Genomic DNA, 18397 nt, shown 5'->3' with positions numbered 1-18397 from the left:
TAGCTGGGACTACAGGTGCCTGCCACCACTCCCGGCTAATTTTTTGTATTTTTAGTAGAGATGGGGTTTCACCATGTTAGCCAGGATGGTCTCAATCTCCTGACCTCATGATCTGCCCGCCTCAGCCTCCCAAAGTGCTGGGATTACAGGTGTAAGCCACTGCACCCAGCCCCTGTTTATGTTTTACAAAGTGGGCATGTGGCTGGGTGCAGTGTTGCACACCTGTAATCCCAGCACTTTGGGAGGCCGAGGCACGTGGATCGCTCGAACTTAGGAATTCGAGACCAGTCTGGGCAACATGGTGAAGCCCTATGTCTACAAAAAGTTAGCTGGGTGTGGTGGCATGCACGCCTGTAGTCCCTGCTACTTGGGAGGCTGAGGTAGGAGGATTGCGTGAGCCTGGGAGGTCAAGGCTGCAGTGAGCCCAGATTGCGCCACTGTATTCCAGCCTAGGCCACAAAGTGAGACCCTGTCTCAAACCAAAAAAAAAAAAAAAAAAAAAATTGGCCATGTGTTTAAAGAAGTATAAAAAAGTAACAAGAAACAGAGGCTGTCTCTGGGGGAGTAAGAGTATGGAGAGACATTTGCTTTCTGTTTATTATAGGTTCATTTTAGTATTTTAGAATGAACAAGTATGATTTAATTCATGGAGATGGGGGGAGTCACCCATATTCCTGTCCTCATCATTGGGCTTTTGGTTTGGTTTGGTAAATAAGGCCGTTGGCCAGGAGGGTGCTGGGCTCACACTCTGTCCCTCTGTCACACTGCAGCCATGGACCTGGCTCAGGCAGGCAGCACAGTGGAATCTAAGATCTACGACACACTCCAGTGGCAGGTAAGGGTCAGCTGGCGGAGGGCGTGGGGAGAAGCACACAGGGGCACAGGTGGCTGCGTGTCACCTTCCTTTATTGTCCCCTCCTTCTCCAGATGTGGACACTCCTGCCTGGGTTCTGCACAAGGCCTACAGATGTGGCCATCTCCTTCAAAGGGCTGGCACGGACGCTGGGCATGGCCATCAGCGAGCGTCCAGACCTGAGGGTCACCGTGTGCCAGGCCCTGCGCACCCTCATCACCAAGGGCTGCCAGGCAGGTACGTGTGGGCTGTGGGAGTGGGGGCTGGGGAGGATGACACAGGTCCCTGGCCCCATCCCCTGGCTTGCTACGCTCCTTGCCAGGCAGAGCCACAGAAACTCACCTCTGGAGCTCATCCTTTGCTGCTTCTGCTGCAGACCCCAGGGGATAACTTTGCTGGCTCCCTGGGGTTGGAGCCATCGAGGACCACAGGCCACTGAGGCACCAGGTTCTCCATGCCCTGGCTCAGCTTCTGCCACAGAGAGCCCCAAACCCATGGATTCCAAGTCCTGCCAGCTCCCCCAAGAGAGGGCCTCTGGGCCACAGCCCCAGCAGCCACTGAGGCACAGTCAACTCCTGTGCCTTTAGTGCAAACTTTGATCCTTTTACCAGAGGCCGACCGTGCTGAAGTGAGTCGCTTTGCCAAGAACTTTCTGCCGATCCTCTTCAACCTGTATGGGCAGCCCGTGGCAGCCGGGGACACTCCAGCCCCTCGCCGGGCTGTGCTGGAAACCATCAGAACTTACCTCACCATCACTGACACTCAGGTGAGCCACGGAAGGGAGGGAAGGAGGGAGGAGGGGAGCTCTCAGGTGGGCAGGGTCAGAGAGGCCGAGACCCTACCCACCAGGGCTCACGTGGGTCTCTGCGTTCTGGAGCACATACCAGCAGTCATGGCTTGGGCAGGGCTGGGGGCTGATGGTGGGGAGGCCGCTCTGGGACTGCTGCCATTGCTGCTTTCTTTCGCTCCTCCCCAATGACTCTCTCCTTCTCATTCCCTCGGGGCCACAAGTTGGTGAACAGTCTCCTGGAAAAAGCCAGTGAGAAGGTGCTCGACCCTGCCAGCTCTGACTTTACCAGGTAACATGCTCAGGGCCTCCCACTTGAGCTGGAGCAGCCCAGGGAGCTGGAGGGTGCATCTGGCAGAAGCACTGTGGGTTCCCTCTTGCATTATTTAAGGAAGCCTTGAAGTATTAACTCTCCAGGCTGTGCTGAGAGGCTGTGCTGACTAGTTCCTTCTTCCTGGAGAGGCCATTTAGTCTGGTAGGGAGGAACAAGGACCCAGGAGATACACTGCCCAGGTTCTGATCCCAGCCCCGTCACTCATGGGCTGTGTGACCTTGGACAAATTACTTATCCATTCTGCCTCTAAGGCCTCATCTGTAAAATGGGCATGATAATAGTTCTTGCAACAAGGTTGCTGTGAGGATTGAAGGAGTTAGCAGGTGTAAAACACCAGGAACGGTGACTGGTACATCATGAATGCTCAATTAGGTGCTAGCTATTATTATTGTTCATGAGCTCCTTCAAGCCCCTTGTCCTCACCCTGACTTCTCCCACCTCCCCATACCCAGTAGACATAAGAACACTGGTAGTCTGCGCCCTTCTCCAGCTCCCCATCCCTCTCCTTGTTCTCCTGCCCCGAGCAGATTGTCTGTCCTGGACCTGGTCGTGGCCTTGGCTCCGTGTGCTGACGAAGCCGCCATCAGTAAGCTATACTCCACCATCCGGCCCTACCTAGAGGTGAGCCTCGGGGGCCAGGAGCCCCACACAGCCACGCTTGGGGGCAGATGGGCCGTGGGAAGGTGGGGCCTGTCTTCATGTCTTTGTCCCTTGCTGCTTCCCAAGATCAGGTCCCTGTCTGCTTTCTCCTGCAGTGGCTTCTCTTTGTGTCCTGTGTAGCCCATCTGTCTTGCAGGTCCCAAAGGGACTGAAATGCACAGCTGTGCTTAGGCCTTGCCTGCTGAGTGACTCTTGTAGAACCAAGGCCATGCTCCTTTGCCTGGCTCACTCCGCAGGCCCATCCCAGACCGGCCTGAGCTTTATCCCACCCAGTCCACTCTCCTCTACTCCTGCTGCAGCCTCCTTCAGCTGCCTTAAGCCTCCCTGATATAACAGGCCCCATCTGTGCCTTTGCAGGGTTTGGGTCCTCAGCTTGAAATGCCCTCTGCTGTGGCCAGCAACCCTGCAGATCTCAGCCCAGCAGTGACCCCCTGAAAGCTGCCCCCATTGCCACAGTTTAGTAGCAGTTACCTAACAGTGTGAGAAGTGCTCTGGGGCAGCACTGCAGGTGGACATGGAAATCCAGGGCCAGGCCACGTCACCTCAGGAAAGGTGTCCGGCGTTGGGGGTTGGGGGAGTGTGACAGAGAGCTGGTTTGGAGGAGCAAGGAGTTGTCAGTCTTGGAAGGAGAGAGAAGAGTGCTCTGGCTAGAAAGAGCAGCAGATGTGCAGGCCTTGGCGCGTGCCAGGCACCATGAGCTCAGGCCACTGGAGTGAGCACTGTCCAGAGCTGGGTGAGTGGAGTGGATTGGTGGGCCCCACGGCACACACCCCCAACCCCTGTGCCTCGCCCAGGAGTTAGCCACTCGCTGTCCACACTCCACTGGTCCTCTGTCAAGCCACATGAGCCCCCACGGACCCCTGCTCAGAATCCCTCCAGTGCTGGGGGATGCTCCATGGATAGCATTGGACAGGGAGTGAGCCCCAGGCCTCCCTCACCGGTTCCTGTCTGCCAGAGCAAGGCCCACGGGGTGCAGAAGAAGGCCTACCGAGTGCTGGAGGAGGTGTGTGCCAGTCCTCAGGGCCCCGGGGCCCTCTTCGTGCAGAGCCACCTGGAGGACCTGAAGAAGACACTGCTGGACTCGCTGCGGAGCACCTCCTCACCCGCCAAGAGGGTGAGGGCTCTAGGGCCACCCGCTCTGCCGAGGGAGCCTGGGCAACACCAGGAAAGGAGCCACTGTTGAGGCTTGTTGGGTGGAGGTAGCATTGAGCAGTCCTGACTGGTAGCCATTTGCCCACAGCCCCGTTTGAAGTGCCTCCTACACATCGTGAGGAAGCTCTCGGCTGAACACGAGGAGTTCATCACTGCCCTCATCCCAGAGGTGAGTGTGCGGGTGTGTTTTGGAGGGGGGTCCCTGGAATGTGGCTCTTAAGGGCCTCAGGATCCAGGGAGGGCAGTGATGGGAGTGGGAGGACTCGATTCGCTTCCCGGGCGGATGGCTCAGGGAGCAGATGCTGATGGAGTTGTCTTGGCCAGGTGATCCTGTGCACCAAGGAGGTGTCGGTGGGCGCACGGAAGAACGCTTTTGCACTGCTCGTGGAGATGGGCCATGCTTTCCTAAGGTTTGGCTCGAACCAGGAAGGTAAGGCCCAGGGGGCTGGGGGTGGACACTCTGCTCACAGACTGGGTGGGGGGAAGCACCCCTCAAAAAAGGTGGGGAGAGCTCCGTGCCCTGGCCCTGGGCAGGCTGCTCCTCTCTGGCCCTCAGCCCCCCTACCTGGTGGGTGCTTCCTGCTTGACCCACGTTGGTCTCTGTCCCCAGAGGCCCTGCAGCGCTACCTCGTCCTGATCTACCCTGGCCTGGTGGGCGCGGTGACCATGGTCAGCTGCAGCATCCTGGCCCTGACCCACCTCCTTTTCGAGTTTAAAGGTAAATGCTTATTTCCTAGAAGGCCTGAGAAGCCCTCAGATTAGGAAGATGCCCAAAAGGTCAGGATAAGGTGGCTCCTGGAACTGGGAAAAGGTGCCTGGAGGAAGTAAGAAAAGCCACACCCAGCCCAGTTTGCCTCCCTGTCTCCCTTCCTGCCCTTGTGCTGCCTCCCGCCCTTGCGGCTATGCCAAGGCACCTTCCTCAGGTCTGTCCCCGCGTGTGACTGTGCAGTCCAGTGGCCCTGCATCCCACTGTCAGAGTGGTTAGGAGGTGGTTAGGGCCGATGCCTGGATTTTAGTCCTAGTCCTGCCTCTTGGCAACCACATGAGACCTAGAACAGCTTGATTAGCCTCTTAGCACCTCAGTTTCTTATCTCTAAAATGGAAGCAAGAAATAGCACCCACCTCAGGGTGACGAAAGGACCCAAGACCACTCCATGGAGCGTGATTGGAACCATCCCGGGCATACGGAAAGGCTCTCAATGTCAGCTTCTACTGACACTTGAGTGGCTGTTTTCCAGTGGGGAAGGTTTGGGTCTGAGTGGGGTCCTGGGTGTCTTAGTGACCCCCTCACTGCCACAGGTCTGATGGGGACCAGCACAGTGGAGCAGCTGCTGGAGAATGTGTGCCTGCTTCTGGCCTCCCGCACCCGTGACGTGGTCAAGTCTGCACTGGGCTTCATCAAGGTGGCGGTGACTGTCATGGACGTGGCGCACCTGGCCAAACATGTGCAGCTGGTGGTGAGTGTCCCCGTTCCCCTTAGCAGGTAGCAGGGTGGCCTCTGAGCTGTTGGCATGGACCCGGCAAGCTTCGAGGCCAGCAAGTTTCAAACTTTTTTTTGTAGCCAGAGGTCATTAAGGAGCCCTAAAAGGGACCATAGGGGAATGCCTGTCAGGTGGAGGCAAGGAGGGGGCACACTGCCCAGGTGGCTTTCTTCACCCCAGAGCCCTACGTGGAAAGCAACAGGGGCTCTTCAGGGCAAAGGCCCACGGGCAGGGCCACTCCTCATTTTACAGATGGAGAAACTGAGGCCAGAGATTTTCCAGATCATGGGACTCAGACGCTGGGCTGTCCCTCCACAGGACCCCCTCATCTTGCCTTTTTTTTTTTCCCATCTTGCATTTTGACCTTGCTGGTTAGAGGCCATTCCTTTGGGTCCCCTGCTGGGCTGCAGAAGGATCTGAAGAGCCCCTTGGTATAGGGTCCCTGGCCCTCTCCTGCCCAAGAGAAGCCTTGCCCAGGCTGGCATAGGCTTCCAGCCAAGCTGTGCACTGTACCTACTGCCTCAGTTTCCCATGTGTGACTGGCTTGAGTCACATCAGACCTCTGGGTCCCTCTTGCATATTTTCTTTGGGTCTGACCTTGGGTTCAAGATAGGAAGGGACAGATGAGAATCAGCAGGCCCTCCCACTGCCCTCGGAGCCTGCAGCCTAACTAGGGACCAAAGGTGGGGAGAACAGCTAGAGCAGTGATCCATCATGGAGTTATTCGAATTTATACAAGCCCTGGCCGGCTGCAGTGGCTCACACCTGTAATCCCACCACTTTGGGAGGCCAAGGCAGGCAGATCACTTGAGTTCAGGAGTTTGAGACCAGCCTGGCCAACATGGTGAAACCCCATCTCTACTAAAAATACAAAAATTAGCTGGGCGTGGTGGCAGGTGCCTGTAATCCCAGCTACTCGGGAGGCTGAGGCAGGAGAATCACTTGAACCTGGGAGGCGGAGGTTGCAGTGAGCCAAGAGTGCACCACTGCACTCCAGCCTGGGTGACAGAGCAAGACTCTGTCTCAAAAAAAAGGGATTTATAGAAGCCCTTCAAAGAGTGGTTGGGGAGGCCAGGAGCGGTGGCTCACACCTATAATCCTAGCACTTTGGGATGCCAAGGTGGGTGGATCACTTGAGGTCAGGAATTCGAGACCAGCCTGGCCAACATGGTGAAGCCCCATCTCTACTAAAAAATACAAAAATTAGCCAGGCATGGTGGTGCGCACCTGTAGTCCCAGCTATTCATGTGGCTGAGGTGTGAGAATTGCTTGAACCTGGGAGGCGGAGGTTGCAATGAGCCGAGACCATGCCATTGCACTCCAGCCAGGGTGACAGAGCATGACTCTGTCTCAAAAAAAAAAAAAAAAAAAAGCCAGGCACAGTGGCTCACACCTGTAATCCCAGTACTTTGGGAGGCCAAGGTGGGCGGATCGCCTGAGGTTGGGAGTTCGAGACCAGCCTGGCCAGTATGGTAAAACCCTGTCTGTACTAAAAATACAAAAATTAGCCAGGCGTGATAGCAGGCACCTGTAATCCCAGCTATTCAGGAAGCTGAGGCAGGAGAATTGCTTGAGCCCGGGAGGTGGAGGTTGCAGTGAGCTGAGATCGTGCCATTGCACTCCAGCCTGGGCAACAGAGCGAGACTCCATCCCAAAAAAAAGGAGTAGACGCGGACCCTATCCCCTAGCCGGTTTGGGAGTCACTGGAGATAAGATCTGCCACCTGCACATGTAACCCAGACTGGGCCAGGTGAAGGCTTAAGAGGAATCCAGCCAGAGCAGAATGCAGTGAGATGGAAGGGACATAGGGGACCAAGAGAAATCTTGGGGTGCTGGGGCAAAGCGGGAGCCGCAGCATTAGATGAGTCTGGGCTGAACTCCCACCTCTATGGCCATTTAGCAAATACTTTATCCTCTGTGCTGCCGTGTCCTCTTCTATAAACGGGGTGATAGCATGTATCTCAGGGGTGGTCCAAGGATTCAAGGAGAGGATATATGTCAAGTACCAAGCGCTGTTGAGAAGACTAAAGCTCTCATCTTGCGAGGGTGCTCAGGCCTGTGTCCTGAAGGAGAGTGCAGGGGAAAGATGGGGCCTGCCCACCCGAGGGAAGCATGACTGGGCCAAGGTGTGGGCCAGGAGCAGGGCCGCGCTAACCCTCCCCTCAGCTGGGCTTGATCATGCTGCGTCCCTGGGCTGGACAGCAGTAAAGGGGGCGCAGCATGGAAGGCTCGCCTCCCTGAAAACCTGGTGCTCTGTCCGGCAGATGGAAGCCATTGGGAAGCTTTCAGATGACATGCGGCGGCACTTCCGCATGAAGCTTCGGAACCTGTTCACCAAGTTCATCCGCAAGTTTGGGTCTGTGCACTGAGCAGGGGCGGGGGTAGGGCAAGCGAGGGGCCGAGGATTTCCAGTCTTACCAGGGACACTACATCTGGGTCATGCTGTCTGGCCAGTGCCTCTCACCAGCCCTTCCTTGCCACTCCCAGATTTGAGCTGGTGAAAAGGCTGTTGCCCGAGGAGTACCACAAAGTCCTGGTCAACATCCGGAAAGCTGAGGCCCGGGCCAAGAGGCACCGAGCCCTGAGCCAGGCTGCCGTGGAGGAGGAAGAAGAGGAGGACGAGGAGGAGGAGCCCGCCCAGGGCAAAGGTGACAGGTGAGACCATGTTAGGGCCATGGGACCTGGTGTCCCCCCAACCCAAGGGCCTGCCCAGGCAATACCCGCTGACCCCCGCCTCTCCTGGGAGCACTCTGACTGGGGGCTTTTTGTCCTTAGCATTGAGGAGATTTTAGCTGACTCAGAGGACGAGGAGGACAATGAGGAGGAGGAAAGAAGTCGAGGCAAGGAGCAGCGGAAGCTGGCACGACAGAGGAGCCAGGCATGGCTGAAAGAGGGTGGTGGGGACGAGCCCCTCAACTTCCTGGATCCCAAGGTGGCCCAACGAGTCCTGGGTAAGCACAGGGCTGGCCAGTGCACTCAGAAAACAGACTTGCCATGGTGCCAGGTTCTCAGGTGGTGGGTAGGGGGTGGCATCCATGACAGGCCCATGGACAGGGCTGAGAGGCGCCCATTTGGGTTCCCTGAGCCGGGCTTGTTGGTCATGATGAGGGTGAGTAGCATGGGACTGGCCTTCCACCTTCTCATGCCAAACTCTCCACCCCAGCCACACAGCCAGGGCCAGGCCGGGGCAGGAAGAAGGACCATGGCTTCAAGGTGAGCGCCGATGGCCGGCTGATCATAAGGGAGGAGGCAGACGGCAACAAGATGGAGGAAGAGGAAGGCGCCAAAGGTGGGCCCAACGTGCTTGTCCATTCATTCATTCACCGTGTTCACTTATTCCTTCGGTGATCACTTGCTGAGGAAGCGTGGGTAAAAACAGACCAGAGAAGCTCTTCTCTCGGCAGCTTCCTCAAACTTTTTGAGTTTCTCAAACTTTTTTTGAGAAACATTAAGAAATCTTTTTATGTTGTAACCGAGCCATTTATACAATACATATTTAACTCAAAGGAAACTATTAGAAATGGTACTTCCCCTTACTGTGTGTGATACGCTGTTAGTCTCTTCTGTTTTTCTCCTCCTCCTCCCCCTCCTCTTCCTTTCGCCTTTTCTTTCTTCCTCTTTTTTTTTTTTTTTTTTAAAATGCAAACTTGGCTAAGGCCCTGAAGATGATTTAGAGGCAGAAAGAGCCAGAGGCTGAAATCCTCCCAACTTCCCAATCCCAATGTCTCACATTGCCCATGAGTCCCTCCGGTGTGGCATCTCGGAGCTCTCTTTAGTCTTTCTTGGCCCCTCTCCACATATCCAGCCATTAGCTAAGAAACACTTAGGTCTTCGCCAGGCGTGATGGCTCACGCCTGTAATCCTAGCACTTTGGGAGGCCAAGGCGCGCAGATCAGGAAGTCAGGAGATCAAGACCATTCTGGCTAACACGGTTAAAACCCAACTCTACTGAAAACACAAAAAATTAGCCGGGCGTGGTCGCGGGCACCTGTAGTCCCAGCTACTCAGGAGGCTGAGGCAGGAGAATGGCGTGAACCCAGGAGGCAGAGCTTGCAGTGAGCCAAGATTGTGCCACTGCACTCCAGCCTGGGCGACGGAGCGAAACTCTGTCTCAAAAAAACAAAAAAAAACAAAAAAAAAAACACCTAAGTCTTCAAGAACACACCTGTCGTCCCTTTGTTTGGTTCCCAGTGCTGCGAGCTCTGGGCCCTTGTCTCACTGCACCTCCTAACTGGAGCCTCACCGCTCCACATGCACCCAACTCACCAGCCACATGACTGCAACCGCTCGGTCAGCCTCTCCTTAGCTCCATTTCCTTGCTTCCGAGTGGATATCATACAATCCTAATACCCACTTTTCCGGGTTGGAATGAAGATGAATCGGTGTAATGGGTACAGCGTATGTACTTGGTGTACATGTGCCTGTTATACTTCCGTGTCTAGTGTCTTCTCTGCTCCTCTCTTGCCCCTGTATACTTTCCCATCTCCTGTCCCCCTTGGTGCCCAGGCATTCCTGAGGCTGTCAGGACCCCTCCCCTTTCTCTCTGCCTTTCCAAACCCCCCTGCTCTTCAGGATTCAGCTCAAAGCTCCTTTTGTAGTCCTTCCTGGGCACCTCAGCCTTTAGGCCTGATTCCCCCAGAACTCCTGCCAAGCCCAGAGGAAACCCAGTCTTCAGCCCTTGGTCATGTGCTTTCTTTGGAGATAGAGTCTCGCTCTGTCACTCAGGCTGGAGTGCAGTGGCTTGATCTCAACTCACTGCAGTCTCCATGTCCTGAGTTTATGCGAGTCTCCTGCCTCAGTCTCCCAAGTATCGGGGACTACAGGCGTGCGCCACCATGCCCAGCTAATTTTTGTATTTTTAGTAGTGATAGGGTTTTGCCATGTTGCAGACTGGTCTCGAACTCCTGACCTCAGGTGATCCTCCCACCTCGGCCTCCCAGAGTGCTGGGATTACAGGTGTGAGCCACCACACATGGCTGGTCACGTGCTCTCTATCGTCTTTTGGTTGTTGATTGACTTTGCCTGAGTTTCTCTTCCCTCCAACTGGTCAGTTTCATACTTTATATTCCCACATGGAGCCCAGCACATACTGCATGGGGCAGAGATTTCAAACAGGAGAATGAAGCCTTCCTGGCACAGTGGGGGCGTGTATGGGGCTGTGGGAGCGCCTGACTCCCCCGGAACCTGGGGCTTTCTTCAAATCTCAAACAGATGAAGGGTGGGTGAGTGGGAAAAGAAAAGTTTCAAACGAAGCCATATTCACCTCAAAAGTAGGATCACCACTTCTTTGAGGGGCCGTTATCTCTAGGGCCTAGGGTGGGAAGGAGAAAGGGGCAGTGCTATGGGGTCTTATCTCTTCTAGCAGAAGGATGATATTGGTCTGAGGAAGGCAATTTTCTGGGGCCGGAGTTGGTGGCCCCTCAGCCTGGTGAGCCAGGAGGGGGCAGAAGGAAAGGGTAGGTTTTGAGGAGCTCCCACAGCGCTCATGGGCCTCTCTTTTTTGGCTCCAGGCGAAGATGAAGAGATGGCTGACCTAATGGAAGATGTGATCATCAGGAGTGTGAGTAGTTCCTGCAGATGGGGGGCTAGGGCTTCAGACCTAAGCCTGGGCTCCACAGCTTCTCACCCCCACCACACGTAGACATTGGAACTGCCCTGTTTCTGGAATGCTCAGTGCATCCTCACAGGTGTGCATAGCAGGCGGTCCAGAAGGCTGTGGGTGCCAGGCAGGACAGGGTGATGGTTGTCTAGTTACTAAAGGAGAAAGAAGGCAGAGACCTTGTCTCTCTAGCGAGGGCATGTGCTATGCAGGGGCAAGGGCAGCAGCTTCCCTGTGTGCTCCTGCATGGGGTGGGGGCATCCACCGTTGGGGAGCATGGCTGTGCGCCCGGCACTGTGCTGAGGGCCCCACATAGCCTCACGAAGATAGGGACTCCGTTGTCCCAGTGACCAGAGGAGCGTACAGAGGTAAGTAGCCTGCCCAGGGTCACAGGGCTCAGTCTGTGCAAACCAGGAATTTGAACCCTGGTTTTCCAGTCTCCTAAGCGCAGGAATTCAACCTCTTTGCCACCATTACCCCTGTTGACCTGGCAGTGCTGCCTCCCAGGATGGAAACAGCCTCTCAGCTGCCCCACCTGAACCAACAAGGGTGATGTGGGCCCAACCCGTCACCCAACACTTGTCAGTCTCAAGCTCAGTGGAACATTTCCATTCTGGAGCAGTTTCTTCCCTCTCTGTCCTTCCAGACTATGCCCCAGCCCATCCAGCCTTCCTGGGCACCACCCGTAGGTGACAGGAGCCTACATCAGGTGTATAGTGATATCGGTGGGGAAGCGGCAGACTCTGGGGTCCCATCTTGGCTTCAGCCTAACCTTTTAAAGCCTCAATTCCTGATCTGTAAAGTGGGGTTATAAATAGACCACCTGGTGGAGTCACTGGGACAGTTTGGTAAGATTGGGCGTGTAAAGTGCATTAGCATAGTGCCTGACGTGTTACAGACTTCCCCCACATCCCCGTTTTCATTGGCATCATATTTGTCAATGTCTGCCCATATGCCTTGCCAAGTGTCCATCTGCCCAGTGTGGCCCGAGGAGGAGCTTTGTTATTAGAGCATTGTGACAGCACAGAATTCTGTTTGAAGAGCTGAGTACATATCCAGAGTCCTGGGTCAGAGAGTAGCTGAGGACCTGAGCAGCCTCTGATGTGGGAAGCCCCTCTGGGATGCCCTTGAGGAAAAGCAGTGGGGCTTCTGCTGAAAACCCTCCTGCCCCTCTCTGCGCCCAGGCAACCACTCCTGTGGGACAGCTTCACCTACCGGGAGTCCTTCCTCTGCTTAGTCTGACATGGGCCCCTCCAAGAGGCCACCCTCAGGCCAGTCTAGTCTCCCTTTCCAGGTGATGGCAGTCGTCTGCCAAACGTGTGTCTCTGGGCCCAGACTGCCTGGGCTCAAGTCTTGGTTTCTGTGTACAGTGCTTGCCACTTAGTGATGCAAAGTAAGCCGTGGTGACTTGATTATTCACTTTTCCTGGAAATCTTTTTCCAGTCAAAGCCTCCTGGGTTCCTTAAGCAAATCTTCACATGTGGCTTTGCAGATCCTTGGCAGCCTACTCCTCTTCCTGGCCAGGGAGAACCGACCACGGCTTTCTAAGGATGTCCCCCACTGCCCCGGGCAGAGCGGGACTGAGCAGATGCCTTGTCTCCAGGCACTGAGAGGGCCCCAGGGCCGCTGCACTCTGTGGCTGGCTCCTGCCACTGAGACCCCCAGAGGGTTTCTTGCATGGCACTTAGTTCTAACTCTTTTTTTTTTTTGAGATGAAGTCTCACTCTTTCGCCAGGCTGGAGTGTAGTGGCGCAATCTCGGCTCACTGCAACCTACCCCTCCCGGGTTCAAGTGATTCTCCTGCCTCAGCCTCCTGAGTAGCTGGGATTACAGGTGCGTGCCACCACGCCCAGCTAATTTTTGTATTTTTAGTGGAGATGGGGTTTCATCATGTTGGTCAGGCTGGTCTTGAACTCCTGACCTTGTGATCCGCCCACCTCAGCCTCCCAAAGTGCCAGGATTACAGGCGTGAGCCACCGGGCCCGGCCAAGTTCTAACTCCTCGGCCAACCATTGTGGGAGCATGAAGTGCTGGGGTTCAAGTAGCTGCCTCCATTCAAGGCCAGCGGACTGGGCTGTTGGCCAAGCACCAGCTGAACCAAGAGCCAGCTCAGCCATCATCCCCTACGCTGCAGTCGGAGTCAGCTTCCTCCCAGTTCCTGTTTCTCCACTAGGAGCCCACTCAGCTGGGCTTCGGCCAGTGGACCTGGAGTCCCCCGTCTCCCAGGCACACCCTGTGTGTGCTGCAGCCTGTTCGCTCTGCCCAGGCTGATCCCTTTACCTGGGATACCTTTCCCCTGGTTGGCCTCTGGATCCCCTGGGTAGCTGGAGCCCTGGGAATCTGCAGTTTCTAGAGGTTTCTGGGGCACAGTGGCACAGACCACAGTGCAGGGACCAGCCTTGCCAGCTGGGGCCGCCTCTGTTTGCCTGCGCTCCCTGCACAGCGTGCCTCTGCCTGGCCTGGTTGTTGGTTCTAGGCTCACATCTGGTGGGCTGGGGCTGCTGTCGGGCTCTCCCTCCTTCCCTTGGACTGCCTAACACAGCGCCAGGCGCACAGTAGGTGCTCTGTCACTTCCTGTTGAATATAATTGACGAGCTGACGTGTCTCACTGTCCGTGCTCATACCTGCTGGGATGGTAGCATTGTTGAGGATTAGTGATGACTGGCTTGAGCAGGGGTCTCCCACCCGCCTGAGAGCCCCTGGAGCACAGGAACTAGATCTTGTGCCCTGTGTCCCCAGGGCCTGGCACTTAGTAGGGGATCAGTAAGTGAGTGATTAATAGAGTGGGGTGGGGTTTGTGTGAAGCAAAGAACTGGTAAAGCTATTCTCTCTGAAGAGGCCAGGGACCTCATTTTCCCCATTAGCAAGGCTGGGTAAGCTGATGTCAGAAGCCCTCTGGGCAATTGCAGGCCTGGGTGGGGCCCAGAGTGGAAAGGCAGAGCAGGAGCGGCCGCCACCAGCCCGGCAGTCAGGACGTGGCCAGAGCTTCTCTTCTGCACTGCCTGGCTTTGTGATCTTGGACAGTTCCTTGCCCTCTCTGGGCCTTAGTTTCCCCATCTGTAAGTGAGAGGTGGGGTGCTTAGCAGAGGGCCTCTCCTGCTTGATGCAGGGTACTCTGCTGTTACGTTGGCATTCCCGAGGGTGGGCACATCCCCTGGTTCACTCACTACCCACCTATTCTCTCTCTATAGAAAAAGCACCAGAAGCTCAAGCACCAGAAAGAGGCTGAGGAGGAGGAGCTGGAGATACCCCCTGAGTACCAAGGTGAGGCTTCCACTCCTCTCTCCTGGGACACATGGATTCCTGTCACCTGCATTAGGGAGGGGAGTCACAGGAAGGGGTGGCAGGGCCATGAGGGTGCACAGCCTCGTTGCACTCACTTGGCACCAACAGAGGTTGGCTGATATGACACTCAAGATGGGCCTGGAGTCTAAGGGGCCCTGGAGGTGTGAGAGAGCCTACGGGTTAGGAGATCTGTGCATGGAACTACCAGCCTTCTGAGGAGCCCTGAGCCGCAGCTCCTTCCCACCCGCCCAGGCCTCCCAAGAGGCTTGAGTCTGTCCCTTCTGCAAGCTGCTTGCCTCTCTTGGTCACCCTAAGAGCACCAACCGAGTCAGGCTGGGTTTAGAGAAGCCACTTGGCCAGTGCCGGGGCTGGGAACTGGGAAGGTTGGTATTGGGTCTGGCCAGAGGATTCCCCTCTATTTCTATCTCTGGGCCCATCAGCTGTTGCCCTCCTAGAGCAGCTGCTAGAAGTGCCAAGGTGGCTTCACCTCTGCTTCCTTCCTCCCAGGGTAGCCGTGCAGGACCCCTGCCCCCAAGCCCTTGCAGCAGAGCCCTTGCTTTGCATCTGGAGGTCTAGGGGCTCCTGTGGGAAGCCTCTGATTCCAGTAGCTGGTGTGTCCTCAGCCCTAGAGCATCATAATGCAGCTGCACAACCTCGTGGCTCCTCCGCCTGTGGCACCCATGAGCCAGGGCCAGCTCACCTACTGTGCCCTGGGATGGAGTGATGCTGAGGCAGGAGTACCTGCCAACTGATGAGGCAGAGACCTGGGGTCAGGGCTGCTTGCCCAACCTCTGCTTAGCTGTGTGACCTTGGCCTGGTTACACTGTCTGTCTCTGAGCTTCTAGTTTCTCATCTGCAAAAACATGAGGATTGGGGGTGGTTCGTGCTGGTCATCTCAGAGAGTCCTCCTGAGCTGGCATGGTAGGATTCCATCCACAGCTTGTCGTTGAATGTTGAAGTCCAGGCTGGAGAAGACAGCTGACCTTGGGCAAGGATCTTGATCTCTCTAAGCCACAGTGTTCACATCTGTTACAATGGGTTAAATAGCTACCTGCTATCTCAGTGTTTGTGTGAAACCCAAATGAGATAAGAAGGGAAAGCCTAAAATGGCTTCTCTTACAGATGAGGTTAAGAGGCTTGCCTGAGGTTGGAGCTGTAAGTGGCAGAGCTGGGAGTTGAACCTGGCTGGCTGGCTGGCTGAATTCTGTCTGACTTTGGAGAATATGGGTTATTTTTTGTTAGTGTGTTAGCGGAGAATATATGTGTTCCCAGAGGTCTCTGGTAAGCTGTAAGGCTTCTAGGTCAGTCTGAGGAGCCCAGTGATCTAACTGTCAAATCACCAGACAGTCCCTCCTCGAGGAAGGTCTTTGTCCTGGTTTGATAGGGGACAGAGCCAAGTTCCTGGCCTTCACTCATCTGCTCCCTTGCAGCTCTCTCAGAGAGGGTGCCCATTGCCTTTCTGGAGGGGGCTGCCCTGGCTTTGCCTGACTCGTGGTCCTGTGTTCTCCCCATAGCTGGAGGCTCTGGCATTCATCGCCCTGTGGCCAAGAAGGCTATGCCTGGGGCCGAATACAAGGCCAAGGTAAGCGCTGCATGTAGGGCATGGGGTCTCCTGGCACTGGACAGGTGCCAGGGAGGGGCAAGGAGGAGCTGTGCACTGTCCTGAGAGGCACCTTCCTGGAACTCAACTGAGGCCAGGAAAGAAGAAGGGGTTCAGATGCCAAGACCTTGTGGCATCTGAAATGGGGGACCTTATTGAATGGCCTTCCAAGGATACAGGAGCTCTTTGGCACCACCTAAGGCAGAGGATGAAGGGAGGTTATGGGGCCTGTCAAGTCTAGGGCAGGGACAGAAGGGGAACCCCACCCTCCTTGCTGACTCTGTTTCTCTGGGTGAGCAGAAAGCAAAAGGTGATGTGAAGAAGAAAGGCCGGCCGGATCCCTATGCCTACATCCCCCTCAACAGAAGCAAGCTCAACCGCAGGTATGACGCTGTGCCAGGCAGGCTGGGGGCTGGAGGATGGGTGGGGATGAGGGAGCAGAGTGCTCTAAAGAAGGGAAGGCCTTATTAAACTCTCAACTCAATTTGAGTCTCTTCCAGCTTTTTTTTTTTAACGTGCACCTATATCATGTAGCTGGTACCTACCTGTATTACTGACTTGAACTGCTTCTTTATTTTTTTATTTTTTTGAGACAGAGTCTTGCTCTGTCGCCAGGCTGGAGTGCAGTGGTGCGATCTTGGCTCACTGTAATCTCTGCCTCCCGGGTTCAAGCTAGTCTTCTGCCTCAGCCTCCCGAGTAGCTAGGACTACAGGCGCGCGCCACCATGCCCAGCTAATTTTTGTATTTTTAGTAGAGATGGGGTTTCACCGCGTTGGCTGGGATGGTCTCGATCTCTTGACCTCATGATCTGCATGCCTCAGCCTCCCAAAGTGCTGGGATTACAGGCACGAGCCACCGTGCCCGGCCCTGAACTGCTTCTTTAAACATGATATTATGTCATACAGATGTTTTCTGGTATTTACATACTCTACATACTCTACATAGTCTTTTTTTTTTTTTTTTTGAGACGGAGTCTCGCTCTGTCACCCAGGCTGGAGTGAGTGCAGTGGCACGATCTCGGCTTACTGCAAGCTCTGCCTCCCGGGTTCACGCCATACTCCTGCCTCAGCCTCCGGAGTAGCTGGGACTACAGGCACCCGCCACCACACCCGGCTAATTTTTTTGTATTTTTAGTAGAGACGGGGTTTCACTGTGTTACCCAGGATGGTCTTGATCCCCTGACCTCGTGATCTGCCCGCCTCGGCCTCCCAAAGTGCTGGGATTACAGGCATGAGCCACCGCGCCCAGCCATAGTCATCATTTTTAATAGCTTTGTATAATTTGCTTTTCTAATCCCTTTATTGGTAGGAGATTAGAGTTGTTTCTGACTTTGGCCCTTAAATTGGGTTATGTGTAGGACTGCTTTGGAAACTAATGTTACTAGGGAAATGGTGTTGTAAAGTTCTAGCTTCTGCGGATTGTAAGTTACCTTTCAATGGAGGGATGGGTGGGCAGAGGGAGCTTTGACCTTCTCTGGACATACATTAGAGGAAAAATGGAAGGGAGGCCTGTTTCCAGGGGGATAATTGTGCCAAAGTGGAACGTCCAGGTCAGGACATGAGCTGTGTGGAAGCTGGAACCACGTGTGGTCTGCCTAGTTCATGTGCTGGCCACCACCTGGAGGCCCCCTTCTCATCCCTGCTGGCGCTGGGGGTGAGCCATCATTTGGCATCAGGAGGGGGCCTCCTATTCTCAGCCAGATGTGACCCTTCTGTTCCTTGGCCCTGCAGGAAGAAGATGAAGCTGCAGGGACAGTTCAAAGGCCTGGTGAAGGCTGCCCGGCGAGGTTCCCAGGTGGGACACAAAAACCGCAGAAAGGATCGTCGACCCTGAGGCCCAGGGCCCCTGGGCTGCCCTGTGGTCCAGTCTGAGGCCCTTTCAGCCCCCAGGCTGCCTTGCCACCAGCTCCAGGTGCTCAAGATTCTGGCAGAGCCTGGACTCAGGATGACTTGGAACTAGGGCTTGGCTCTCAGAAGTCCTGGATTTTGGAAACTCCAAATGGAATCACCCTTCAGAGACATCCCTGGTGCCTGGAGATGGGAATGTGGCCTCAGTGCCTCTGAGTAGGTGCCATGAGGCATCTTTGCTTTCTGCCCAGAGTAGCCATGAGCACCAGAACAGATGATCTCCATTTCCGCCAGCTGCTTGTAGCCACGTGGCATCCTGCCTGTGGTCTGGGTGAGATTTATTGTGACCAGATGTAGAATAAATGTGTCTCATCCTGCATTTTTTTTCTAGAAACTGTTTCATAATCTGCCCCCTCCAGGGGTAAGAACAGTGTGCAGTTGTTGGCAGCAGTGGCCTGACCTCTTCCTGTCTAACTCCTTACATCCAGTCCAGGCCATATCATAATGCTTTGCCCATAGGACAGGCTTTGGAACTTGCCCAGGAGCACCCACCTGTGTCAGGAGGGGCAGCGAATGCCCCAGGGCTGGTGTCGGGAGCTGCAGTTCAGCACCAGGGACTGCCCCAGCTGTCCTGGGCACAAGTCTCTCCAGCATCTTTGTTCATTGATTCAACAAAGTATTTGCTGAGCCCCTCTATAAGTGCCCAGCATAGCCTTGTTCATTCACCTCCCTGTCTTCCCACATTCTTTTTTTCCCAGACAAGGGGATCTGTTTGTGTGATGTGATTCACTGGTCCAG

At 55.2% G+C, this 18397-nt stretch overlaps 1 protein-coding gene across 5 annotated transcripts in view; it reads left to right on the top strand.

The window, feature by feature from the left end:
- Positions 1–17978, top strand: part of RRP12 (ribosomal RNA processing 12 homolog) — a 69059-nt gene extending 51081 nt beyond the window's left edge. For all 5 annotated transcript variants that reach the window (XM_055352632.2, XM_055352633.2, XM_063710347.1 and 2 more), the window contains 19 exons: positions 771–835; positions 928–1090; positions 1465–1619; positions 1865–1932; positions 2502–2595; positions 3590–3748; positions 3875–3955; positions 4111–4216; positions 4397–4504; positions 5086–5243; positions 7532–7623; positions 7755–7922; positions 8043–8218; positions 8431–8556; positions 10778–10827; positions 14058–14130; positions 15666–15733; positions 16052–16134; positions 17483–17978. In XM_055352632.2, coding sequence (XP_055208607.2) covers positions 771–835; positions 928–1090; positions 1465–1619; positions 1865–1932; positions 2502–2595; positions 3590–3748; positions 3875–3955; positions 4111–4216; positions 4397–4504; positions 5086–5243; positions 7532–7623; positions 7755–7922; positions 8043–8218; positions 8431–8556; positions 10778–10827; positions 14058–14130; positions 15666–15733; positions 16052–16134; positions 17483–17585 — 2096 coding nt within the window. In that variant the 3' untranslated portion in view covers positions 17586–17978. The remainder of the gene's footprint in view (positions 1–770; positions 836–927; positions 1091–1464; positions 1620–1864; positions 1933–2501; positions 2596–3589; positions 3749–3874; positions 3956–4110; positions 4217–4396; positions 4505–5085; positions 5244–7531; positions 7624–7754; positions 7923–8042; positions 8219–8430; positions 8557–10777; positions 10828–14057; positions 14131–15665; positions 15734–16051; positions 16135–17482) is intronic.
- Positions 17979–18397: the final 419 nt, after the last annotated feature.

Source organism: Gorilla gorilla, chromosome 8, assembly GCF_029281585.2.
Source record: "Gorilla gorilla gorilla isolate KB3781 chromosome 8, NHGRI_mGorGor1-v2.1_pri, whole genome shotgun sequence".
Lineage (NCBI taxonomy): Eukaryota > Metazoa > Chordata > Mammalia > Primates > Hominidae > Gorilla > Gorilla gorilla.
Note: the sequence above shows the minus strand (reverse complement) of the source record. Positions and strands in the feature narration are given on the sequence as shown.